The sequence below is a fragment of the Truncatella angustata genome (assembly GCF_020726525.1).
Source record: "Truncatella angustata strain MPI-SDFR-AT-0073 chromosome Unknown BKA67scaffold_5, whole genome shotgun sequence".
Classification (NCBI taxonomy): Eukaryota; Fungi; Ascomycota; class Sordariomycetes; order Amphisphaeriales; family Sporocadaceae; genus Truncatella; species Truncatella angustata.
In genome coordinates this window covers 3,485,350-3,510,490 of record NW_025763385.1, presented here as the reverse complement: position 1 = coordinate 3,510,490, position 25,141 = coordinate 3,485,350, and the positions used below count along the sequence as shown (strand labels likewise).

The following is a 25,141-nucleotide window of genomic DNA, read 5'->3' as shown; positions in this document are numbered from 1 at the left end:
AAAGGCATTGTTTGGGCCGTTGCTGCTAGTAGTTGCGCGCGCTGGACGCGACCGACAGTGGCCAAAATTATCCCTAAATGAATGGGGCGTGCCGAAAATGGCGACAAGCTCCACATGAGCTCGACCAGTTGGCACCAGTACCAGCAACAACTGTTGAAACAATGCCTTTTTCATTTCGTCGCTCGAGAGTCGTCGTGGACCACAGCAGATTCTGGAAAACTGATTTCTAGACGTCACTTGGCGTGTGGCTGTGGTGGCTTGCATGTGGCTATTCGTACTCCACGAGATCAATTTACACCTTAAACATGCCCGATTATTCTCCACAACGATCCTCTGCTAGTGTACCAAAGATGACAACACAGACGAAAATGACAGAGTTGCAACGCGAATTGGCTGATTACGATCTCCACATTCACAAAGATCGGACTAGACAACTTTCCGAACTTACAGCGCTCACTAGTAAACACACAGAACCAACGGACAACGGCACACCGATGAAAGGCAGAGCTAGGCGGAAGAGAGAACGCGCGCTATCTCCGATCACCAAAAGCCCGAAGCGCGTGCGGCCCGAAACTGTGGTGCCTGTGATCGAAGACCGTCCGTTCAATTTTTAAATTAAAAAAATCAATTGTACAAACCTAGTGCTAACCGTTGCAAGCAGAACAACCACAACAACCGTTCAGTCCAAGCGACACGATCGAAGTACATCTCAGTGACGACCACGATGAAGAGGACAACCAGTCCCAGCAGGAATTGAGCAGTCATGCAAATCAGGCACACAATCTCTACCATGACATGTTTGAAGAGCACGCAATGGAACGCCAGACCTCGCCAATTCTTGCTATCGAGTTGTCGGATGGTGAAGTCCCCGACAGGGAGGCTTCCGCCATTTGTTCATTGCGACCTTTATTTTCGATACCAAAAACGTCGCTCAGCAGGGTCGAAGACTCTCAGGGGAAACTCGACGATGCCGTGATTTGTGCTGTCTTGCAAGTTTTGCAACAAGCCGTGGGATGTGAACGACTTCGATCTGTGGATTCCTTGTCTGTTGATGCATCAGACCATGTCACAACAGACTTTGGGTCTGCACGAATCCTTGTTCTAATTCATCTTCCAAAAACAGAACACTGGGTATTGGCACATATCAAAGAGTTTCGTGAAGAGATTGATGTCTACGACTCTTATCCACTCCTAGATGATCAAGGAAGTGTCGAGAAAAGATTCTAAAGTGGTACAAGAAATCCTTTGGAGATTGCAACAACGCCAATATCTCAGTCACTGCACCTTGGTGTCAGACAAACGATTTCGACTGCGGCCTCAACATTTTGATATTCTCGTTTCACTTGGCGGTTGGTAAATCTCCGCCTAATAGAGCAGACAGTGTCCACTGGCGCCGTTTATTGTCTCAGCTTCTCCAGCCTTTATCAGAGCACGAGAACAAGATCATCCATAGCAAAGACAAAAGCATCAAATCCGTTCTAGTGGAGTGTGTTCCTTTCACTGTTCCCATACCACAATTCCCAGTCTCGATAGGTGCCGCTAGCAGAGGCAACGCGACAATTACGCAAATCCAGGTCATGGCAATGGAATACCATAACTTCATGAAGAACTTACATTGTAGGAGCAACTACAAGTCCCGCTGCCAATGAAAGGATCCGCGCACGTATCACTGATACGCTTGCCCTTTTGGAAAATCTTAGGAGTTTTGCTGGAGAAAATCCACAGTGTTTGGCAGTTCGAGAAGCCGTAGTCCGTATCTCGCGTGCTATAGCCTATTTACAGCTGGCTGCGGAAGTCATCAAAGCAGAACCGTGGGAAAATCAGGGCTAGTGGTACAAATCTGACGTCTTGCGTGCGATGATTAGCTGCTATGATTCTGCTCTGTATGGCTCGGTCGGTATAGAAAATGATGATGTTACGAGCATGGATGTGGTGTAATGCAGGTCTGATGGAAAAGTAGCGCGTGTGTAATGTACATCATGTTGTCTTTGCGTGGGACTCTCAGTGACACAGACGAACTGGACGCGTCCTCTAGGAACAGGGCAGGGACCATGAACTATTCCTGTTCTGGCTCGAAGATCTCGTTCAGCTTCATCACCCAAGACTCCAGCTCTGTTTTAGTGGTGGAATCCATCAAGGACTCGTCAGTCGGATGGGATGATCGTTTAGGGGCTGTATGAATAACTTGAGCTTCACTCTGCTCTTGATAAGTTGGCGAAGGCAGTGTGAGTGTCCGAGCCTCTGCGGAACTCGACTCGCGAGCATACAGACCAACGCATGGATCATGTACGATTCGGTATCTATTGAACAGGAAGGACCATCTGGTGCATATAAGGTCATATAGTAGAGGACTCTATGTGCACTATGTTACCATCCAACACTCATAAAAGACTCGCTCCGTTTTCGAGTTTGAGCGTATCTGCCTTGTAAATTCTGCTGCAAATGACACACCAACATCCCTGCTGTAGCGGCATCGCCAATACAATACTCGTCCGACGAAAACTGGGGACTGTATGGCGAAGAGGACCAAAAATAGCATCTGAGGTCAGCTTTGGACATGCCAGAGACAAGGGTGAAAATCATGTCCAGTCATGACATGAAAACTGAAGGGGTTGCGCGCCGTTATTGTAGACTCGTCCGATGAGTTGGATGCGCTTCTTCTCGTCCGGTCACAACTGGATTGTCGCGATTCGTTTGTGCGGCTAGATAGGCCTAGTTTTGAATCATGCTTTCGTCCATGGTCACTTTCGAGCAAGTCCATATTCGATAGTGATTACAGAAGAGGAGCACATCGTACGGGTTGTTGTTCTGGTATCAGAAAAAAAAATGACTCGAGCACTGACGCGACCGATAGTGATCAGCACTATACCCAAGTAGGTCGAGTCGAAAATAGCGCGACAAGCCCCACGCGGCAGAACTGACCCTCCCAGAAACCGCCACCACTAGGTCAAAGTACGGTACACGCCCACCATGGGTCCATGCTGTCGACCGCCCAAGAATGAGCATACCGGAAAACTACATATTGCATACTGTATATCATCTGTTGAACAATGTCCCTTGGCTCATTTTGGATGCGGTCATTCTGATTCATGTTTTTATGGAGCAGAAACAGCTCCGTATTGGTGCAATAGCGGGCACCACCGGAGGAGGGTCGAGGACACGATTGTGAAAGGGACGAAATCGGCTACTCGGGGCTGTCTCCACAATCTGCCGGGGAACTTGAGACTTGTTTTCGTGCCTCACAGTATACACCCCCGGTTTGTCACAGACACAACAGCGACGAGCCAGATGCGGCTCTAAAATGACAAACCTGCAGCGAGCGACGAAAGCTGTACATGTCATGGTCCAAGATGTGTCGCAAGAACGAGCAATTGAGTCTGTGACGAGATCTGCTGCGAATACACTTTGGTCGCTCTCTACGACGCCCCTTTCTGATCCCTTTTCAGTGGAAGCCTGGTTGGTAAGAACCGACATTAGAGGTCAGGCTGAACATAGTCCATGAACAGCGCCGAAAGCTATCGCATTCCTGAATCCCCAGTCCTCAGTCATCATACCATTACAAGCAGGGATGGCGACCATTTTGGTCAGGTCACCTATACCAATTCCGATCGCTTCACAAGCCTACCGATTGATACCGAACGGATGAATGACTTCGAAAACTGTACCGATCGATTCGAACCTGATTATTGGAGCGATCGTCTGGAGTAGAAGGTGGAGATGGATATGGCATCTGACTGGTGCATGTTGTCTCCAAGTAATGCGCAACAATGGAGGACAATAAGGGCGGCGTGATACACAATCATAACCATCGGCCCTCGTCCGGAAAGTCTCAACCAATTGATGAGCCGCTTCGGGATCAGTGAGTCCAGTCAGGATAAAGTTATGTCATGTGTGGCATTCGACCTTTGAGCAAAGGGGGATACCCTAAACTTCTGTACAAAAACGCTTGAAATTAAGGACGATCACGTGACTCGAATACGGTTGCGATGAGCGTGAATCTCTGTCGCAATGCACGACACTGCATCCTGGAGTTAGTGGTGAATGATGCCAGTTCGATTCTACATGCTGCGAAAGCCGAGTCAGAAGAATGTTCACGCACGAACTAATCACTAGCCGTCAACCCGCAAACATTATTTCTTGTGGAAAGACCGAGATTCCTTAACGCATTGGTGACCACCTCAGAGGTCTGCACAATGAAGCCTTAGCACCTTTTTTTGTTGCTATTTTTGATCAGTGTGGAAGCTAAACACCTTTTCTTGTCCTTCAAAATAGATCTTAATTGTTATGACAGACCATTACGGGTACCGTCAAGGTAGCACTGCAATATTTTTTACGCTAGTATTTCGGACCATGTGGACCCAGCATGCTAGAGCGACTTAGATTAGTGGGTTACTACCTGAATTCCCCTGTCTTCGCAATGCCCAGGACACGATCTTGACATAACCGGAACTCGGTTACTGACAGCAACACTTCAAGAAGACTCATCCTTGAGCATTAAGCGAATGCCTCTCACCAACACAAATAACATTTGAACACTATAAAATGTCGCAAGACGTCTTGAACCCGCTCGTCTGTGATCTAGTAACGGAATTGCAAACACTTCAACTCTACAAAGACAAGCTCGAGAAAGAATTACTAGAGACGAAGAACCAACTTGTTGCTGAGCTTGTCAGCACCAAGGCCCAGATCTTGGCAGATTTAAACTGGACTTTGACAGGCGTGAGCAGATTCCAAGACGACTCCCCGGACCCTCTCGATATCCATAGGGACCCAGCAAAGCTGGGGATAGACACTACCCAGGGCCAGAAACCGGTGCATGACGAAGCTCCAGAAGACAGCGACGGATATCAAAGCGCCCAAGAAAACTTTTCATTTCAACCGCCGGCAGGGGTTGATGGACAGGATATCGTCCACATACATAACAGAACGGAAAAGGTCAAGGCACGCCGATCAGGACCTTCCCTAAAACGCAAGACGATAAGTCTAGGCAAGAAGGGCAAGGTCTTTTCTGCAGTCGTCTATTACGATCCTACGTCTTGTGAAATGGAAGCTGCTATGTATCTGCCTGCAGGTCAGGCCTTGCCAGATCTCAAGGACTTGGTAAAGGCTGTCTCCTATTCTTTGTCGGAGTTACTAATGGTAGATCAGTTTGAGAAATTAGTTGGCGGCCATGCCTCTGCATCATCGCAACCACGTACTTTACAAACAAAAGACCCGGCAAAGTCGTCCGCACAGCGCAGGAAACACCTGACGCGAGCTGCCACAAAAGTTCTTCAGAGTCAACCGCGACTCCAGGAGTCCTATGAGCGTGAGCAACAACTGGATAATCTGAGCAGCTTAGAATCCTCGACGTCTACGTCATCGCATCCCAACATTTTGGGAAACGAAACATCGGTAACTTGCTTGAGTCGACATGCTCCACCGATGCTGCAACCGACTGGGGAGGCAAGAAGTACAGATCCAGCAAATGTCTCCGGTCCCATTGGTTCAGAGTTGCAACAAGGCCGCTCAGAATATATGGAGATTCAACAAACCCATCTTCCTATCACTCAAATCCTGTCGTCGAAATGGCAAGGTGACACTTGTTTCTTTCTAGTACGGCGCGAGGCAATCGGACTCGGACAGTGTGATGTATACGAGAATTGGGAAGAGGAAAAGAATGTCCGTTCGGAGGACGAGGAATTAGTTGAAGCGTATTGGGACGATGTCTGAGAAGACAAAAGTCGATGAGAAAGGTCCAGGCTTTCCAGTATTAGTGCGAGCGTCATGGCAGGCTCCACTCAGCTGAAGACCGAAATGGCGGTTTAGCATTAGACACTGGAACTATATGCAACTCAATCAACTCTAAAAATTGTTCGGATGACATGCCCAGTTTGCAGGTTAATACTAGAAATATTAGAGGAAGACAAAAATCAGCGGTTCGATCTCCTGTTAGCAGATAAGCACAGGTAGCATGAATGCTTATAGGAAGTGTCTTATCTGAAACTGGTGTATTTCTGTCCCTAATCATACGTTAGGTCAATGACCAAGTTTCTTTGTTCGGTTAGCTTTGGTTTGTGCCCAATTGTCGACGAGACACAAGGCACGCTGATACAACGCTGATGTCTTGTCAAATAATGACAGCAGGTAGCCGGCGTGGTATTTGTGTGTTATGGTTTCGTTGATGGTCTTTGAGGTAGAGGAGGAGCATTGCTTGCCAGGCTTCGACGATGGCAGATTTGGCAAGTTGGGAAATACTGAGTAGATTGAGATGACTCGGTGGCTGCGATAGTCAGTTCAAAGTTTTCTTTTCGACGATATACGTACAGACGCAGAGATAGTATGGTCTAGTCAGTGTCACTACCAAGAGTGAATGAGGGAAGAATATTGAAACACGGTTTTTAGATCGGAATGGGTGTATGCTGGCATCGAAGAATGATAGGAGCAAGTCTTGCTGGTTGCATGGGACCAAAATGATAAGAGGGGAAAGGAAGGAATTTGAGGTCACAGGAAGGTTGCGTGAATGACTGTATCTCGACCTAGGAAATATTTACAGTTAGCAAAAATGACGACAAAGCTGTGACGACAGGGCTGTGACAAAAGAGTCGACTTCGGACGAGTTGGCATCCTAGCAAGAGTTTCGATTGTGGATATGAACGTCACTTGGTTCCAGTGATTTTGCCCAACAATGGTGGTAGACAACTGAGCGTCAAGAGCCGCGGATGAATCATCTGCATTCGCAACGGCTCTTGCAGTTGTCTATTTCGCGAAAACGATGATCTTGGCACCAGCAGAGATAGATGACGCTGCAAATATCAAAGATATGGATGTGAAAGCAAGACTGCCGTGTGTTTTTACAGGAGATAGGCTCTGAGTGTGATCTGTTGTAGATTTACCGAAAGACCGAGGACGGGAAATGAATGCATTTGTAAGGGAGCTGTTGAATCGGTCTACGAAGAGCTGATCGACGGCTATGATTTAGTGCTTGTGGTAGTGTCGTCGTCCATGAAGAACGTTCTGTACATCACAAAGATGCGAAATGTATATGCTGTCTTCGACCATCGTACAACTATTGTGCATGATGCTTCGGTGTTTGTTATTAATTAGGAGCTCATATTATGATGCTGGTACCTCACAGCATCCATTACATCGCCAATCACGACTGTCCACTGGCATTTTTGCCTTATTTCTTACACAATCGTCATGGTAGAACGGATCGTCACAGTCCTGCATGGCCGTCAATAATGTTGATACGTTAATGTACGTACGGAGCTGCTCACCAAATTTGCGCATATGACTTGACGTGGGCCTGCAAATGGTTGACCACAAATTGCGCATCCAGATTTCGAGAAATAAGTGTCAGATCCCGCACAGGCACTTTCGGCCTCAACTAGCGCAGGACGGGCTTGGGACCTCGCATTTCTCAGAATGCTCAGGGCGTTGCTAACCGTGCTTTTGTTTAGCGCGTCTCTCGCATTCAAGTAGAGCAAGTGCTTCATGGCTTCATTGGTGCGGGTTTGCAAGGCAACCAGCCATGAAGCCTTCTCCTCGATGAACTCCAGATATATATCATCAAAGTATGGCGCGTTATTTGCTTTATGCGCTTGGGCAAAAGCGTCCCATACATATATGTACTCCTTTTCGTCGGGATGTACGTCTGTGTAATCTCTTATGATATCTCTATGCTTCTGCAGTTGCCATGAATCGTTAACCAGTGGTTCATCTACCACGGCAAAAGGTTTAAGTACAGCTTTGCTGATGCGATCGTATATTGGCTGGTCGATGTCCGGAATCCTCTGGGTAGCCGGTCCTAGGCACGACGCTATGTGCTTCTACCCTCCATGTCAGTGCAAGCGAACCTCGAGACTGTTACAAGTGTGGAACTCACCGCCGGCGCTGGCTTTGGCCGCGCTCGATTAGCAGCCCTTGCTAGTGTGATCTCTGCCGCAGTGTCATAGTTGTACCTCTTAGGACTAGAAGGTTCTAGAGATCCTGCCGTTAGGTTAGCTCCTGCCTGACAGATGACGTCCCTAAACTGTTGATGATTTGGTGAGGCAGATTCGTTCGGATACAGTGCAACTGGGCCAATCTCCAAGTTACGAGGCATTGGCGTCTCATCTACTGAGTTCTTCTCGTTGACAAAACTATCTGCCGAACTAAATTGCTTTCCTTGCTGCTCGTTTTCGGGATTGTCATTTAGCGGTTGTTCTAGATGTATTCTCGGCACAGCTCGGCCTGAGATTTTACTGCGCTTCATGGGCCTGCCAGATAGACATTCTGTCTGTATAGTACGAGGTTGCTGCGATGCAGAAATGCGGCCGCCAGCCAAGTCTCGGAACTATTTCATTGTCAGTCATTATAGCGAGCAAGTTTCGAAAAGGACCAATACCAACTGGTTGAGATCTGGCATAGGCTGACCTGGAGGAAGATACATGGCGGCTTCCATCTCGCAATGCGTAGGATTGTAAAATACAACTGCAGAAAACACCTTGCCGGTCTCGCCCAGCCCTATTGTCTTCCGCTTGAGAGAAGGCCCTGATCTGCGTGTCTTGGTCCTCTCCATTTGATTATGGATATGGGCAATGTCTTGATTGTCATGAGGTTTCGAAATCGCCTGGCTAGGGAGACTTGGTTCAACACACTCATCAATCTGACCCTCTTCCGGCTGGTCATTACTCGTCTGTTGCAGACGCTCACGCTCATTAGTCTGAGGCTCTCCAAACTCTTCAAGCGGCTGCGATACCTCTTGTAGCCTTGGGGGATTGTTCTGGGATTGATGGATTTGCTGAAATGTTACTTGCAGCTCTTTGGAAATTTGCTCCTTTGTGCGAATGAGTTCAGCGACGAGTTGATTCTTCGTTTTCAACAATCCTTCCTTGAGACGTTCTTTCTCCAGCTGGACCTTCCGTAATTCATCCTTCAGGCTGTGGGCTATTGAATTCACGGCTTCTTGCAATACCTGGCCGTCATTTCGAGCGTCACCAGTGCCGCTGTTCGTTGCTGGTCTTGTGGTTGTTTGTCGTATTGGTTGTGGTGTTGACGTATTTACTTGAATATTGTTCGCTTCAAGGTCCTCCACCCGCCGATTTGGTAAGCTCTTCGCACATGTTTTCGTTTTTCCAGTCTTTGTAAGCGGCTTATGCACACGATCTGATTGTCGAAGTCCATCTCTAACCATCTTCAAAGATTCATTGATTGTGATTATTTCCAAGTTGGATAGTCCTTCTCTCAGTCTACGTACAATAGGCTGGCTGCGTCGGCGGATAAAACTTCTGGCTGGGCATTTCTGGGCTAAAACGCAGTACCCCGCTCTAAGATTAGTTATCTTAGGTTGGTCATTGACTACGAGCATCGCAATCCGGGTGCATACGGGCGAAAAACTCGCAGATCTTCTGTGGGCAATTTCTTCTGGGACGCTGGTACGCCGTTCAATTCGGCCGTCAGCGTGCGTGTTGTGACGCCAAGTCGATCGTGATCCCGCTCGTCTAGCGTCTGCTCACGAACCGCCACCGCACGCTCGTATATCACAATCATGTCCTTGATCCGCCTGTCATCTAGGTATGCCCTCGTAAGTTCGTACTCTGAGGTTAGTCGCGCCGAAGCTGTATCAGACATCTGATCTCTCCTCAAGCCAGATGTCTCCTCTAAAGCCTTTACCGCTTCTTTGAACCGCCTGTCCTTAAAAAAGCATTGGCCAACTCGATAGAACAAGTCGTGCCTCTCCTGAATGCGGTGCTCTCCACTCTCGTGGAGCGCCCGTACGGCATGTGGCAGATATGTCCTCCACCGTTCTCGATTGGCCTTATCGCTCGATGGGAATACTCTATTTAGCTAATGAATAGCACCTAATGTCGCCTCTTTTACCCGATTATGTCGCGGGTTCCAGATCTTCGTCGCCATATGCACTAGCCGATGCATTTAACATCTCTCCATCATCTCTACTCACCAGAAATGCATTCCCACAAAGCGTGCCGATCGCGTGTTCCATCACTTCTGCCGTCTCCATCCGTGGCAAAAGCGAGCGAAGAATGGCTTTGAATTCGATGCATGATATAAACGAGAGCAGTCTCGTGGCATCCTTATCCGAAACAGAGATCTGGTCAAAGGACACTAGCCAGGTCGTTGCCACCGACCGCTGCGATGCCTGGAAAGGAGAGCCATCACGAAACTCCCGGCTTAGCAGGCCGACCATATCTTTCTCGGAGCCGCGCAATAGCTTGCGATAACTACTCATGAACGCCTGCCGGTTTCGATTGAGATAAGCAACAGCCTGGGCGATGGCTAGCGGGAGGTGCGCAAGTTCTTCCAGAAGCTCTGCAACAATTTGCTTGTCTCCGAGAAGCTGTTGCCGGCTTAGCGACTTCTCCAAAAGGCTGACAGCTTCCTCAGAGCCCATTTCTTTTAAGTCGACTACGTCAAGGCCCGCTACCTCAAGGGCCACGTCTGACGACCGCGTACGAAGAGACGTACGCAGTTCTCGCTCTCTGGCAGGTACTGGTGTATGCCATGCTCACAGCCAGTAACGGACTCCGGGTCAAACGACCCGTACCGGATCTCTACATCGTCAACATTATCGACAACAAGAAACCACTTGCCGCTCTCTTCCGGCTCTAGGTGCCCGTCGTACCAGCTCCCTCGGGGTCTTGGTCCTTATCGTTCGATCGTATATCTAGGCGCTTCGCGATTTCTATCTATGGCTGGTCGAAACTCATACGGCTTTACGCCGGAACTCACAAAGCAGAGCAGTCCGGCTGACGCTCTTAAACCAATATGCAAACTGCGGCGCTACCTGCGGTTACCCACGCCATCCAGGTCTAGCACTGTAAGCTTCTGGCAGTCCTGCTGAATGAAAAGCTTTTTCTGGGGTCGTTTAAGCACATCACTTCGTCCGGTGAACTTGAGGTTCCGAGGAAGAATATAGCAGTGGCGCCGATTGCTCATTCTGCTTTCACTAAATCGTACTTCGCCTAGATTCATATCAGCACAAACTTTTCGATTCCCTAAAATGGTTTATAAACCCTCGTCATTATTTTCTTCCAATTTAGCATCATATATTAATCCCTTGCAAACTAGCAAACCGTTTTCGTAATACGGTATCGGCGGCGTCACTTCCCTTCTCCATTGCAGAAGATATGGCAGGCAACTCAAACTCACGCGTCTTAAGTGCATTCCGGTATATGTCTAAGTCGTTGCGCCTTACCAGCTTTAAGTTATCTTAGCTCGTCTGGTCCGCCCCGAACTGGCACACACTACTTTGGTCTGCGTTCAGCTTGACCACATTCTCCCGATCGCCCGGCAAGCCGAATCGTGCACGTTCTGGCGGAACGATCTAAACAATTTCGTTAGTTAGCGGGCTATCTTTAGATGATAGTGCGTGTATATCATATTGTCTGGACAACTCACGTTATCTTCCGCTCCCCAGAACGTGACATTTTCGTGTTGAGCAGCTGATGCCGCCAGTGTTCCTGCATGATCTCGGAGAATACGCTGCCACTTTTCAGCACCTCCACCACGTTATCGCCTTTTTGGACCCCTGCCCCTGTCGCAATCTATTGCACCAATACTATACTTAGCTGGTTCTGCTAATCGACCAACGCCTTGGTAGCTTATGCAATCCCGACGACGAGATTATGATAGTCACGAGCTACCTCACCATAAACCTAGCCGACCCCTTCAGTGTCGAGGTGACTGGAATGTTGCTCATCGGATGATAGCGTCCATATCGGACTTTTCCACTTCGGTATGCCCGAACGAGTTAGCTTGTTTCATTTCTTGATCTTACAATTCTGGATCTAAAAACGGCTCTCATGAGAAACAAATTCTTGCCCCTAATGAGGAAGGCGTTTTCGTTATCGACTGTACAGTACATAGAAACTTATAGTTTAATGGCCAATACTGGACACAAGAGAAAACGCAAGAAATACGAATTATGGAAGTCAATAAAGGCATTTAGGCTACTGTATTCAGTGATATATAAGTATAGATAGTTTGCTAATGCAAGTTGACATTTCTTTCAGTCCTAAACTTTTGTTGTCATATAGCCTTCTGCGATGGTACAGTCAACGAATGAAATATTGCTTCAGAGCAGCGAGGGTATACTCGTCCACATGCCTCGCACAATCGCCAAATGTTCAGGTCTTCTTCGTGGTCTACTCGAAACTATCCCCAGAGAGGTCGAACAAGGAAAGCCAATACCACTGCACTCGATCAACGAAGCGACGTTGAAATTGATTGAAGAGTGGTATCAATATCACATTGATAACCCAATTGTCTACAATTTCGATAATTACGACAAAAATAACAAAATTCAAGACAGGGAGCGGGAGCTTCTCAATGTTGATGAGGTCATGCTTTTGCGCATAATATCCGGTCTGATTTCCTCGATATGGAAGTACTCTTGTATTGCAGCTGCGGAAAAGCCGCCGAATTGATCAGAATGGAATCTTTATTCTCACTAGGCGACCTTTCAGATGAAATACAGCTACGAGTTGCGGAAAGAATTCCACCCTATGCACTCCGAAAAGCAGCTAAAGCATTGATTGTGCCTCTAACAAATGCGCTGGAAGAGCACATCATAATTTGGACCAGTATTTTTGCGTCAGATGATTGGTTCGATGCCGCTCTAGCATCTGGAGTGAATCCAATACTGGTGGGCTTCAATCTAGCAGACTACGTATACATTTAGCAAGGTCGTGCTGAAGCCGAGTAGTGAGTTTGTGAGCAGTGGTCTATTCTGTCATTAGAACGGTTACAATCTAACGTCAAAACGAACGTATGATGGACTTGCGTGATGATGTTGTTAAGAGTCCAGATATAATTGCACTTCCAGACCCACCATATACAAGTCAACCCTATCAGAGAAACAATAAACAAGAACAGTGCAAGTCCAAGTAAAGGAGGATTCTGAAATGCCTTTAGCACAACCTCATTGTCTTCCATCATGGTGTTGAAAGCTTCGGAGCGATTCACGGTCGTGAACGTGGAAGGGAGAACGAAGTAGCCTGCCAACAAAGTCCAGTTGAGCACCTTGGGTGAGATGGCGTAATACCAATCCACAGATTGGTCGTTCTCGATCAGCATCTTGATATACAAGTTACGCCTTCTTCTGGGCGGCAAAGTAGCAACACCTGCAACGCTTTTTAGGCTATCCGCCATTTGAGTTCAATAAGCTAAGACAACTTGAGCAGGAGCAAAGTAAGAAAAGATCAGTCGAAGTGTGCCGCGAAGTCAGAATTTCTTCGCCTTTAAATTAATTCGTGGCTATGAATGTCATACCACGAGCCGGTTTCCGCTCTAGCACTCTGCGAGTAGTTGCCAACAGAGCCAGAAACAGATCTTGAGCCTATATTGGAACAGGATGTAAGGACGGTCAAGAAATATCTGCCACTCCAGAAGTCCGTGCGTCCTTTGAACCGCCGCTTCTGGATCCGTATAGCATGGGGAGTTGTTACGAAGTGATCGTTTATACATATGTACAGCACCGATGGCTCTCTTTGACGAGTTGCTGTTTTGCTCCATCCCACCAAGCTGAGCTCCATACAGTAGAACCCCTGACTGAGCATGATGAAACCGATCGCCAATACCCCAAGGACACTGACTACTGCTCGAACATTATCGCAATATCCAAATGAAAGCCACCGAAAACCTGGACTGTCGCGGCTAGCGAGACCTCAGCATGAACCAGGTGTCCAAGTTATAATGCTCAGAAGAATGATGTACATGCCATTCAGCGACTCTATTCTTGACTACTTGGTGCAGAAGACGTATAACGCAATACCCCGAAACGCTCGGCTGAATACATCAGTCCAACCAATAGGCTCAGCCACGCCGCCGCCACTACGCAACTTTATTTCTCACCTGTCTCGGGAAGTAAACGTCCCCATCCTCACGTGGATAGCGACGACGGTATATCTAGACCGTCTAAAGCCCAAGCTCGGGTCTACTAGGGAAATGCTTAGATGTACTGCACACCGGATTTTCCTTGCAAGTCTGATCATCACTGCGAAATATCTAGATGATGACTATCGAATAAACAAAGACTGGGAGAAGCACAGCTATATGCGGTTCAATCACCGCCTTTCTTGGTTCACATTAGGAGATATCAATTGATGGAATTGGAGGTGTTGTCATTGTTGGACTGGAACCTTACTATTTCTGCACTTGAGGTTTACCGAAGGTCGGAGACGTTTTTTAATAGTCGTCATACCATCATGAGTGAAAACATCTAGGGAGGTGTGAAGGGACATGGCTAGATAAGTAGTCGTTACGACAGTGAAGAATACCCAAAGAAATCATCTCCTCCATGTGGGGAGAAGAGAATGAACTTTTCAGAGATGTAATGACAAAAGGAGTAGCGGAAAAAAACCATCGGGGTTGTGATCCACTAAACATAGACATCTGAACATAGCACTTCTACGCCATCGGCGTTCCCTTCCCCTTCTAGTCGTGATTTTGGGAAATTATACGAAAGCTTGTGAAATATGCGTGACGAGACACCTCCAATCAATTGTACTGTGCCGAGCTGTTCCCTAAGTCCAAACAAAAATACCTTGCGATTTACTCAATCCTCTAGATAGGAGAGAGCACATAGCTGATCTCCGTTATAGCGTCGTTCTTACAAGCGGCCATCTTCTCGGCATCTGGATAGAAGATATTGATCGGCCCATCTACTGCCTCGCGGATTCTGATTACCCGTTTCCCGCCCGCTTCATCCCAATAACTCTCAGCACACCGGTACGGTAGAGCTCTAGGATAGGCCAGTGGAACAACCGTCAGCACATCGAACTACATGCTCCAACACCCATTTGTGTCCCATGATAGGTTACCGGCCCCGCTAGGGGCAGGCCTATACTGTACAGTACGCTTGACTGTCAGGATTGTATTGTATGTTCACAATGGGGGCTGCACTGTGGAAACTACAAGCTAGCGAGAGGAGTCAATTATGGTATATGCCACCGCCTGAATATATAGACAAGGAAACAGAAAGCAAAGTACTGTACTGTACACCATAAGAAAGCATTATAGGATACAAGTAAATAAATGTTACAATGCTTCAAGTACTCGGCACTGTACTAGTAGTATGTAAATCAGAATGTGATGAGGTTAGCCCTGACTGCGGCTACCATATAGTACCGTCGCTTCTTTGTCCATATTATCCACTCTTGTCGGCCTGCTTGTTGCGCCACTGAGTAGCTAACAAATTCCAAGCTTGTTGCAAGCAAAAGGACCCCACTTTCTGGACTCCATCATCGGCAAATCGAAGCATGCTCTCGATCGGCTTCTCTTGAGAATCGAGCAGGGGCCGTAGAAATGACTCAAACAACCGACGATGGCCCCTCGCCTTGGGAAGGAGAAGGTAAAGGATAAAGACGAGTCTCGTCGATGCATATACCGGAATCAGCTCTAAGACGGAATGTGAAAGCGACTCGATGAACATCACGGTAGAAAGGATGGACCAGTACATCAACCATTCTCTCAGTTCCTCCGTGTTCGACGTTTTTAGTGCCTTGAATGTGGCAAGTAGGGGATAAAAGAGAGACAATGTCGAGTTGAGGATACCAAGTATGTTATTCAGCATCATGTAGATCGAGAGACCGTTCGATTTACTGGCATAGGATTTCATGTCAGCATTGGGCGCAGTCGAGATGGTCTTCTTATGCTACTTTTCGAATGCAAAACAGGATCTGGTTTGCTCTCGTACTCCAAAGCTTGACATTCAAGCCCCTCAGTTTTGACATCCAACACAGGATGTCTTCCCAGACGGTGTCGGGGTGTCCGGCATCCGAGGCGAGCACTCATCCGACGAAGACTCGTCGTCCCGGTCCCTGATTCTTGGTTGCACATCTGGACGGTCCTCTTCCTGCGCCCAGCGTTTGCGTCTTGTTCGAGGCACGCGCGGTGACCGGCTGATGCCTGCATAAGTCGTCGGCGCATACAGCGAGCCCGAGCTTGAGCCGCTCGGAGCGTATCGCTCGTCTCGGGGGATAGATCGCAATGTCGTCTCAAAGTCCTCTGCCCATCGCCTCAGCCCCAAGATCACACGCTGCCGCTCATCCTGCGATCGAACAGTGGGTGGGTTCCCTGGCGGGCCGAGAGCCAGCAGGCTGAATGCCAGGTACTCGCCAACTGCGGTGCAAGCGTGGTGTTCCCCCGATTGCGCTGCCACCTCAAACGCGGGCTCTGCTAGATGGTACAAGAGTGTGCCGGGTTCTCGCCAGTCTCGCCGGTAGTCAGCAACCCGTACTCGAGACCCCCCTCGATCATGTAGTTGTAGGTCTGTGTGATGGCCGCAGCGGTGAGCCTCTCGGCATGATACTGGAAGCGACCGTCGGGATTGGCCGCGGTAGGTGTTGTTTTCCGATTGACCACATCTTTGAAGATATCCATGGGATGCAGACCGATGCGCAGGTGCGGAGCGGTCAGCTTGTGCGGGGTCTTGCATTCGGACACGTATAGCATGGTACGCCGTGTGGAGAGCTCGTCGTCAAACCAGTATACGCATATCTAGTCGGGGCGGATGTGTCCTGGATCTTTCCCTTGATCGGGCGTCTGTGGCGGTATCGATGAGGCCTGCCGGTCGACAACCTCCTCCGCAACATCGCTGATCACATTGGGGTGGTTCTCAAAGACAATGCCGTTACCGATCCCAAACTCGTGCCGCACTTGGTCCACGTCCCGCAATTGATCGAAAATCTCTCGCACTGGATCCTCAACGCTGTTGTGCAGGAAATATTCGAGCGTCTTTTCGCAAAATATCGATCGCTTAGCCATTCGCTGGCCGAGGCCCGCCAAAAAGCCCCGAGATTCGAAACGCCGATCAGAGACTAGGAAAGGTGCCGTAGAGGGCCCCTAGAGTGGTTCGCTGCTGCTCGAGAAAGTCGGGCCATGGGCGTAGATTCTTTGGACACAGCTTGTTGCGCGGGTTTGTGATGGGGCCGTTCGAGGTGAGCTCCTTGTCGGTCTCGACGGCAAAGTGGCTGGCTACGAGGTCATGAGTTGCGGCAATGTATTCGTCCAAAGTTGTCAGTCGTGTAAATAGTTCAGCGTCTTGTTGTCGTTTCTCGGCTTCATCGGTGGCCAATACCATCCCCAATTTTTGGTGGTGCTGGAGAATGGCAACAGACCCCACGCGGCTCAAATGACATGGGCTCGACAACCGAGCGTACCGATGGCCTGGTCCACAATCCGTTTCTTGGCCAGCGAGCAACTGCTTTGTGGGCTCAGCCGGATTGCAATCTACAACACGTGGCTTTGTTATATAGAATGGTCAATTTCGGCACATAGAAGTTGGAACCGGAGACTGTTGCGCTGGCGCGGTTAGAAGTGGTCAGTGTGGATTATACTCCAATTGAGGACCTCCCGTAGGTGGCCACTTTCGAGCCGGTCTATTTTCGCTCTTCGACAAACAACGGTTACGCGAATAGTTTCGCAGTCAGCTGTTGATCATGGAGAAAGAATTGGTCCTTGGCACTAGATTCCGTCCACCAACCTTCAGATCTGATTCCGGTTTAGACCCACGAAGGCACTTTTCAACGCCGGTACTGTACTCTATAAATGACGCTCCCAAGCACGCATCTAGGCCATCACTAGGCTCACAACTTGATTCCTTCAACCGTACCGCATGCAGCTGACCAACCCCACGGTCGTGAGATTTGTGCTCCTTGAGAAATGCTGAGCAGTAAGAGGTCATTGTGACTGCGTTTGCCTTTATTTTGCTTGGTTCATTTTGTTCCTTTCGTCCGTTTCACTCAATAAGACTGATTTTGGAGCATGGTCGACATCGTTTCCGAGCGCGTATACTGGAACCCAAGCAGCACGTTAGCCGAGAGCCAATCCGGGTCTGGGAAGAAGAAAGCAAAGAAAATGAATGGCTAAATCCGGAAGATCATACAAGCACTGGAAGCAAGAAGAAGCGACATCGATGCCAATGAGGAAATAATCGTTGTGCTTGGGAGCATTTACTCTTCTCTTCTCTTTGAGCAGGGACAGTCCAGTTCTGGCTCCCACTCGGAAAGTACAATTTTGAACCTCTGTCGTTGAAAATATGCCCCTTTCGGCCCTGAACGCACATATTTGGTACCCAAAATCTATCTTCGATAACGTCCAATTAATGTGTAGTAGTGGGTGTACTGTATCAATAAGTGTGAAAGAGACTGGTTAAAGCTCACGCTCTTCAAATCTTGACAATTAAGTTTCTCCAACTGGGACGTTCAGCATAGGATATCCTCCAATTTTGCTCAATTTTGTGTCACAGAGGCAGTTGAACCCTATGTTGGATCACGCCTATCAGACACTTCTAGCTCCAGAAACGGCGGCGGATGACACGAATACCCGAAGTCCTAAGATGGAGGCTCGTACGGGACATATATATATATGACAGACTCTATAGACTCCATCCCCCTCATACTGGGTTGTATATAGGTCAAGAAAAGCTACAGTAAAAGCAATGATTACACCAGGAAGAACCCGAATGCGACAAGTTCGATCACCATCACCATCACCAGAACCATATGACTTTGATGGTGAGTGTTGTTGAAGATAGCTGGTCATCTTCATTATGCTGATGATAACGACAAGCGTCCGACGACGCTGGTGATAGCGATCAAAATGCGGAATTCAAGCTATCAGAACCCTCGACAGACGGTTCGGATAGCCCAAGAAGCTTGAGGAAGTTTATCGCTTCTTCATCGCAGGACAGTGATCCTGACTTTGACGGCAACAGCCAGGATGACAGCGTAACATCATCTGGTGGGAGCCAGAGAGGCTCACTTTCCGCCGCGGGTGATAAGAAGTACGAACTTGGAAGTCTAGCATGTGTCGTTGCAGCGCTGGACAAGATTCAGGAAGCACTCGAGGCACTGAAAGAGGCCGTGGAAAGAGTCAAGTACGATCGACTGGAAGAGACCGAGAATGGTCTAGGAGGTGTCAGATTGTAAGTTCGTGGGGGAGGGGATGTTTTGCCGGACATCTTTCTTATACGTACCTAGATATCTATGAGTCCTTCAAATGCTTCTCTAGCACGTTGCCACGTGACTTTCCTGCAAGCTCTCCCAACAGACGCAAGACTCTACTGACCCTAGACTGTCTCTCCGCCTGAGCACGGTGCACACTTAGACCCTCAGCCAATGTATGTGTCTCCAAAGCTTGAGGCCATGCACCGCCTCTCATTGGCTGCTTGGTGACTCGCCCTGGTTGATACTGAGACTGTCTGGCCTGTCCCATCCTATGTCTTATCTCACCTTTGCGTGTTGAAGCGCTATTCTGCCCGACTTGGTAACACAGTAAACCATCATCTGTACTATCCCCGATCATCGCACTCGATCCTGTCATGAGTAAATGGCGTTGATATTCCCCGTCTGGGCTTCCTATAGCGTCTATTGGGCCATGGTCAGTATTGCATCATCGCTCTCCCGATTAGATTGTTGGGAGGACTTACCAGAGTCTGAAGAGGGGCCCGGGTGCGCTTGCCGGCCTGCAGCAGAAGATGGATCGTGCACGATAACAGTGTCTCCGTCATCGTCGGGTATGATGTCGTAGATCGTTTCGGGTGGCTGGACAGGCCTGGTTTTGAGTCGTGCTTTTCGTCGGTGGCCTCTTTCGGGCCGTCCCATTTTCGACAGGGAGTACAGAAGAGGCGCATCGGTCGGCTTGTTGTGGGGGAAAACGGCTACGCGACGCCCGCCCACTTTGACACGACCAAATAGTGGTCAACGCTATACCTGATTGAGGACAGCGCGACAAATCCATACGCCTCCAAAGTGGTATGCAAATGCGCAAACAAAGCTTGAAGCAGTACAGACAAGATCAAAACCGGCTTCCTCCTTTTGTCTCTCTCTTTTCTTCTCTAAGCACAGACGATCCATTTCTGGCTCTGACCTGTACGTATACCCTAAGTACTCTTTAGGACCGTATCAATTCTGATTCCAGGATCGTGAGTTTTAACCAGGCTCTTTCGCACTTATTGATACACCCATCACTACACATCAATTGTACGTTATCGAAGATAGACTTGGGGCACCGAATATATGCGTTCAGGGCTGAAAAGGGCATTTTTCAAGTTCCATGGTACGGCAGAGGTTCAAAAGTTTACTTCCGAGTGGGAACCAGAAGTGGACTGTCAGTGCTTAAAGAGAAGAGAAGAGAGGCAATAGAGGAAGCCGATTTTGATTGAGTCTGTACTGCACCGGCGTTCAAAAGCGTCCTGGTGGGGTCCAACCAGAACCAGAATCAGATTTGATCAATGGACGTCCTTCGCTCATTTTTGGATTGTTCTTATTCTGATTTCTTTCATGATTGTATGGAAGCAGAACCAGCTATGTATAGTCTTGATTAATTTCAGGAGAAACTGCCCTGATCGACGGCCGGCCAGGCAGACGATGAAATGACGGCTTGGTTGTCCGTGAAAATATCGACCCCGCTGACGGCCCTGTGGCACTGTTGAAGCGCCATTTCCAGCGCCATCTTCATGCCTTGCAGCTCAGTCGAATATGCCGTCGGCTGCGTTAGAGGTCTCAAGGATGCCCCAGCGTCGCGCGGAACCCAAAGTGTAGCATGCTGTGTTACGTAAGCCGAACCTCCTACCATACCACCGTAGTGGAGCAGTAGGTGATTATGCGTGCACTAGTAATCGAACTCCCAGGTGTGTCAGTTATACCCGCTCCATTTTACCGTATAAAACAAGCACCCATTATCGAACTCGTAGAGCCGATTATGTATTCAAGCTCGTGCTCAACTGCCTTGGGACGTTGTTGACTTTCTTGCCAAGCTGACACAGTCGCCCCAGTATCGTAGACCTGCAAATGTTCGTTACTCCCGTACCAGATGACTGGAACGTGCAAATAATGAAGACACGGCCACACTCGAGGACCAGGTTGTTTTAACTTTTGTGCCTTGCTTCACATTGCCCACAGACCGTGGAGCCGGCATCGTCGAGGTATTTTAATGTCAAGTAGCCAAGCTTGGACAGGACAGAATGAGAACATCTTCTGTCGTTATAGATACTGGCTAAAAGTCGACTTATGGAACTAAACAAAAGCTACTAATGGATAACGTCTCGATGTATATTAGCTCGCTTTTCGAAATTGTGTTTATTGTACTGTACTGTACTGTATTGTCCTGTACAGAACATTCCATCTTGGTGTCCTAAACTCCATTTTGACCATAAATGTACAGTATTTTACAAGGTTTACTGTTCCTTTGGTCGCCCGAGATGCAGTCATCTGCCAAACTACCACTAGTCACACTCTGACCTCTATATCCTAATGGTAGGCGCTTAAGTGTAGCAAAATTAACAAAGAGGCGGTCGAAGCTGTTTCGTCTGGTTTAGCTTGCCTAGCAATACTCGATGGCCCATGGTATACGACAACCACGACAAGTCGAATATAGCTGGTGACATGATTGCTTCTAGATCATTGTTGGATTTTGGTTTTCTCCCACAGCCCCGTTTCACCAAGCGAGATTGGATTGGTTGACTGAGGCACAACTCACCGAACACATAATCTCATTGGTCCATGCATATGCGCCGCACTGCGGATCGCCAATCTGGGAAAAAGTTGGATTTTTCGCTGTGCTCTAATTCACGTCCTCTTTCATATATGTTCGCTGTCCCGTCTCAAAAAAAAAAAAAACCAGCCTTGAAACTCAGCAACGACGACAGGTCCCCGATTACCGAAGTGTAGCATACATCATTTCAACTCCGGTATCTTCGAAAGCCAGCTGTCTCATCTTTCAACACTTTCATCCTGTTCACACCGCAGCAACACACCGCACCCATGGACTTTGTTCTAGTACTAGGAGGGGGGCTTACCACGTCACCGACATTATCGTCCATAGACGATAACTTCGACAGAGAAGTTCAGACAGAGGTCATGACAGAGGTTAAGACAGATATTCCATGCTGGAAAGCATACTCTCCAGCACTGCCAAACAACGCTCTGGACTCACTATACAGTATGGATATCGATTCTGTATCACTGATGCACTCCGAACCTGCTCTTTATGGCGACTTTATGGGCTTCAACAACCATCAAGCATTAGAACAACATCCCTTCTCAGATAATTTAGTGTCCTGCTTCAATGTGTCACCTCCCTATTACCCGCTACAGTATCAACGACAGGACGATACTTCGCTTTGGGGCAACCCGTCCGAGAACTCTTTGGCCTTTCTGGATGAACCTGATTCTGTACTGGCAGCGACGACAGATGTCTTTCTCCAAGACCAGAACAAACATCCACTACTATATCCGTGCAACAACGCGAGGGACCACCTGCGGATGAAGAGTGCGCAGCGGGAACCCAGCGTTGTGCACCATGTCCAGAACAGAGGAGTGTCCCTAAGAGGCAAATTCGAACCTGGTGCTATAGCCTCAATACCTTCAGCACAACATAAATGCCAAATGCTTGCATGTGCATCAAAGAATGCGGGAAAGAAAGGTTACAAACGAGCGGAGCATTTGAAGCGCCACATTAAATCGCGAGTTCTCCTTCAGCAGTCTAAACTTCAGGAGTAACAGCTAATCCCGACTTAGGACACACAGCCGTGGTGAAGATGACGAAAAATGCAAATACTGTGATCGCAACTTCAATAGGAAGGATAACTATAGGTCGCATTTGTACCTGCACACCAGGCCTGAACGTTCAAGGATATCCAGGACGGCTTACCATCCAGAAGCAGTATTGGAGTACGCCGCTGTAATAGCACAAACAGCTCGACGAAAAACAGTAAAAAGAAAACACGCAAATGAAGACGTTGAGTTGGTATATCCTGCCACAGGACTATCATGTTAAGAACTCTCCGACTATGACAGTGCCACCACAACATGGACTTTCAGCTGCGTGCTTGGCCTCGTCAATCTTAGCCTACCCTTACACGCGTGGCTCAAAGCAGCAGCAGTTACATCCTTCGTAGGATCAAAATTACGGAACGATTCATAGTCCAACTTACACTCCACGACAAATAAATTCAGTGCGCATACTGAACAAGAACAGCGCAAGTCCAAGTAAAGGAGGTTTCTGAAATGCCTTCAGCTCAAGCTCATTGTGTTCCATCATGCTGTTGGAAGCTTCGGAGCAATCCATGGTCGTGAGCGTAGAAGGGGAATGATGTAGCCTGCCAACAAAGTCTAGTTGAGCACCTTGGGTGGGATGGCGTAATACCAATCCATAGATTGGTCGTTCTCGATCAGCATCTTAATATGCAAGTCCGGTTTCGACAGTAGCAAGAGGAAGAAGTCGCGTAGCCGTTTTCCCTCCACAACAAGCCGACCGATGCGCCTCTTCTGTACTCCCTGTCAAAAATGGGACGGCCCGAAAGAGGCCACCGACGAAAAGCACGATTCGAAACCAGGCCTGTCCAGCCCCCGAAACGATCGCGACAAATTGCGACAGTCCATTTCCGGCCTGACGAGAAGCAGACACGACTCGTTCCCGACCGAGTGTACAGAAATGGTGGGCGACGCCCCGAGGTTTCGTCTCATGACTGGACATGATTCAGGACCAGCCTGTTTCTAGCATGTCCAGGCAACCTGAGATGCCAATTCTGGGCCCCCTCTCTCCACAGCCTGGATGTACTACTCCCGGGCCAGACGATATCATCGTCAGGACGAGCGTGAAGCGGTCATGTCGAGCCTAAACACCTGGTCAGAAGATGTCGAGACCATACTACAATCGATACCGGCCGATCAGCGGAAGGCACCATTGAGCTCGCCCGCCTATGAGCCAGACCCATTTCGCGCCGTCCAATCGGGCAGGTCATGTCGTTGTCGTTGTCGTCGTCGTCTAGGACACGTCGGGAGCCTCGGGCGGCTGAAGGCGCACAGTCGTCGGTCAAACAACCCCGCATCAGGAGACTGCGACCTGCAGGCCCCGACGGGGCCACTGTCAATGGTGTTGGATGGGATTTGTGCTCGTGCAGACGCTGTTGTTGGTACGGTTTCGGTTCCGATTGTCGACCAGGGCGTCATGTAGTGCCTCGCCAGCAATGGCCCAATTGAGTGCACCAATCCCTAAAGTGGTTGGGTCGATTGTGTGCAGCTGCCCCAGCTGGCTACGTGTATGCCTATCCATTACTGTGCCTGCATGTGCCTGCATGACAAGGCCACTAGCTCCCCAGTTGTTCGTTAAAATCCAACCGGCGACGCTGATCGTGCTCCATGGAGTTTTGATTTTATTCTCCACCAGGAAGAGTGTCACTATGTGTATTGAGTGAACCGTTACCGAATATTTAGGTTAACCTAAGCTGGCACTTCAAACACAACGATAGCGACGCATCCACGAACCGACAACACACGGCGACGACCTGACGAGGGGGGCGGCGAGGCGACGACAGCGACGACCCTCCATTTTTCCACTGCGCCGCGCCGACGAAGCGACAAGGCCGCGACGACGGCGACGATGCGCGCTCGCACCCGACAAGGGGATGCCAACGGCCCAGGAAGGGACGGCGATGACAATGATGCGAGAATGAAGATGATCGATCCCGACGACAAGAAGCCACCCTCAACCGAGCCTTTGTCGGATCGTGCCCGCGCCGTTATCGTATTTAATCGATAGAACGGTCCATCCGTGTCATATATCTTGCCACAAATTCGAGGCGCTCGCTCGCTCTCTCTCTCTTAGAGCACTAAATGACAAACTTGAGACGGAATTGGCGAAAAGCTGGAAGGCGCACACGAGTAAATCTGTAACAGTTGGACGCTTCCGATAGGGTCTTTTCGTTCTAAAAAGAATCAAAAAATAAATGAATAAATAAATAAGGAAAACAACTAACCTACAGAGATGCAAGGTGTGATGCTGTGATACCGGAGGAGCTCAGTCGTACATTTCCAGCGACCTGTTTGCGCCGCAAAAGAGATCCAATGTCACACGGATTCCGCTGTGTTTTCCCATTCGCTAGATACCCGAACAATATGTAGAACGGTTTCTTTCATTTGAGGCGCGATACCATCGCGTGTTGCTACCAATCTGTCACAAATCAGCAAGACATTGGGAGGCGCAACTACCCCAAAACACTGCCTCGAAAGTTTTTTCAACGATTTCGTACTGTGGGCTTGCCCTTTGCAGCAATCTTGCTGTCAAGATCCACTGACGCACAATGCAGAACGGCCGTGCGATGATGATCCTTCAGCAGAGATGCCAATGCTGCGCCAGTATTCACCTGAGTCTG

The 25,141-nt window shown here is 48.7% G+C and overlaps 12 protein-coding genes across 12 annotated transcripts; 7 read left to right on the top strand and 5 right to left on the bottom strand.

The window, feature by feature from the left end:
- Positions 1 to 201: 201 nt before the first annotated feature.
- Positions 202 to 1,316, top strand: BKA67DRAFT_325354 (uncharacterized protein). Its single transcript, XM_046096208.1, has 2 exons — positions 202 to 597; positions 659 to 1,316. Exons 1-2 carry the CDS (start codon positions 306 to 308, stop codon positions 1,225 to 1,227), a joined length of 861 nt encoding a protein of 286 aa, XP_045957870.1. The 5' UTR covers positions 202 to 305; the 3' UTR covers positions 1,228 to 1,316.
- Positions 1,317 to 4,542: 3,226 nt separating this feature from the next.
- Positions 4,543 to 5,712, top strand: BKA67DRAFT_537232 (uncharacterized protein; the record flags this gene model as incomplete). Its single annotated transcript, XM_046100285.1, has 1 exon — positions 4,543 to 5,712. One exon carries the CDS (start codon positions 4,543 to 4,545, stop codon positions 5,710 to 5,712), a length of 1,170 nt encoding a protein of 389 aa, XP_045957869.1.
- A 1,383-nt stretch (positions 5,713 to 7,095) lies between these two features.
- BKA67DRAFT_537231 (uncharacterized protein) lies at positions 7,096 to 11,848 on the bottom strand (the record flags this gene model as incomplete). Its single annotated transcript, XM_046100284.1, has 12 exons — positions 7,096 to 7,206; positions 7,260 to 7,811; positions 7,868 to 8,317; positions 8,369 to 9,157; positions 9,221 to 9,290; positions 9,350 to 9,810; positions 9,926 to 10,422; positions 10,494 to 10,621; positions 10,769 to 10,946; positions 11,230 to 11,308; positions 11,383 to 11,466; positions 11,762 to 11,848. 12 exons carry the CDS (start codon positions 11,846 to 11,848, stop codon positions 7,096 to 7,098), a joined length of 3,486 nt encoding a protein of 1,161 aa, XP_045957868.1.
- A 190-nt stretch (positions 11,849 to 12,038) lies between these two features.
- On the top strand, positions 12,039 to 12,344 carry BKA67DRAFT_505883 (uncharacterized protein; the record flags this gene model as incomplete). Its single annotated transcript, XM_046097125.1, has 1 exon — positions 12,039 to 12,344. A coding segment is annotated over one exon (306 nt), but the record flags the coding sequence as incomplete, so codon positions are not given.
- A 424-nt stretch (positions 12,345 to 12,768) lies between these two features.
- On the bottom strand, positions 12,769 to 13,068 carry BKA67DRAFT_501593 (uncharacterized protein; the record flags this gene model as incomplete). The annotated part of the gene is made up of 1 exon (XM_046097090.1): positions 12,769 to 13,068. A coding segment is annotated over one exon (300 nt), but the record flags the coding sequence as incomplete, so codon positions are not given.
- Positions 13,069 to 13,373: 305 nt separating this feature from the next.
- Positions 13,374 to 14,266, top strand: BKA67DRAFT_679391 (uncharacterized protein). The gene has a single exon (XM_046108871.1). The coding sequence runs from the start codon at positions 13,540 to 13,542 to the stop codon at positions 14,086 to 14,088; it is 549 nt and encodes a 182-aa protein (XP_045957865.1). The 5' UTR covers positions 13,374 to 13,539; the 3' UTR covers positions 14,089 to 14,266.
- A 717-nt stretch (positions 14,267 to 14,983) lies between these two features.
- On the bottom strand, positions 14,984 to 15,822 carry BKA67DRAFT_570433 (TB2/DP1, HVA22 family-domain-containing protein). Its single transcript, XM_046103162.1, has one exon. It carries the CDS (start codon positions 15,599 to 15,601, stop codon positions 15,131 to 15,133), a length of 471 nt encoding a protein of 156 aa, XP_045957864.1. The 5' UTR covers positions 15,602 to 15,822; the 3' UTR covers positions 14,984 to 15,130.
- A 373-nt stretch (positions 15,823 to 16,195) lies between these two features.
- Positions 16,196 to 16,626, bottom strand: BKA67DRAFT_570425 (uncharacterized protein; the record flags this gene model as incomplete). The annotated part of the gene is made up of 1 exon (XM_046103161.1): positions 16,196 to 16,626. A coding segment is annotated over exon 1 (199 nt), but the record flags the coding sequence as incomplete, so codon positions are not given.
- BKA67DRAFT_692691 (uncharacterized protein) lies at positions 16,483 to 17,262 on the bottom strand (the record flags this gene model as incomplete). The annotated part of the gene is made up of 2 exons (XM_046109221.1): positions 16,885 to 17,262; positions 16,483 to 16,802 (listed from the first exon to the last, which is right to left on the bottom strand). The coding sequence occupies exons 1-2, from the start codon at positions 17,063 to 17,065 to the stop codon at positions 16,483 to 16,485; spliced, it is 501 nt and encodes a 166-aa protein (XP_045957862.1). The 5' UTR covers positions 17,066 to 17,262.
- A 1,162-nt stretch (positions 17,263 to 18,424) lies between these two features.
- BKA67DRAFT_537228 (uncharacterized protein) lies at positions 18,425 to 19,092 on the top strand (the record flags this gene model as incomplete). The annotated part of the gene is made up of 3 exons (XM_046100283.1): positions 18,425 to 18,500; positions 18,556 to 18,910; positions 19,059 to 19,092. 3 exons carry the CDS (start codon positions 18,425 to 18,427, stop codon positions 19,090 to 19,092), a joined length of 465 nt encoding a protein of 154 aa, XP_045957861.1.
- Positions 19,093 to 21,634: 2,542 nt separating this feature from the next.
- On the top strand, positions 21,635 to 22,513 carry BKA67DRAFT_679381 (uncharacterized protein). Its single transcript, XM_046108870.1, has one exon. It carries the CDS (start codon positions 21,750 to 21,752, stop codon positions 22,485 to 22,487), a length of 738 nt encoding a protein of 245 aa, XP_045957860.1. The 5' UTR covers positions 21,635 to 21,749; the 3' UTR covers positions 22,488 to 22,513.
- A 1,153-nt stretch (positions 22,514 to 23,666) lies between these two features.
- Positions 23,667 to 24,766, top strand: BKA67DRAFT_325087 (uncharacterized protein). The gene is made up of 2 exons (XM_046096207.1): positions 23,667 to 24,173; positions 24,239 to 24,766. Exons 1-2 carry the CDS (start codon positions 23,870 to 23,872, stop codon positions 24,526 to 24,528), a joined length of 594 nt encoding a protein of 197 aa, XP_045957859.1. The 5' UTR covers positions 23,667 to 23,869; the 3' UTR covers positions 24,529 to 24,766.
- Positions 24,767 to 25,141: the final 375 nt, after the last annotated feature.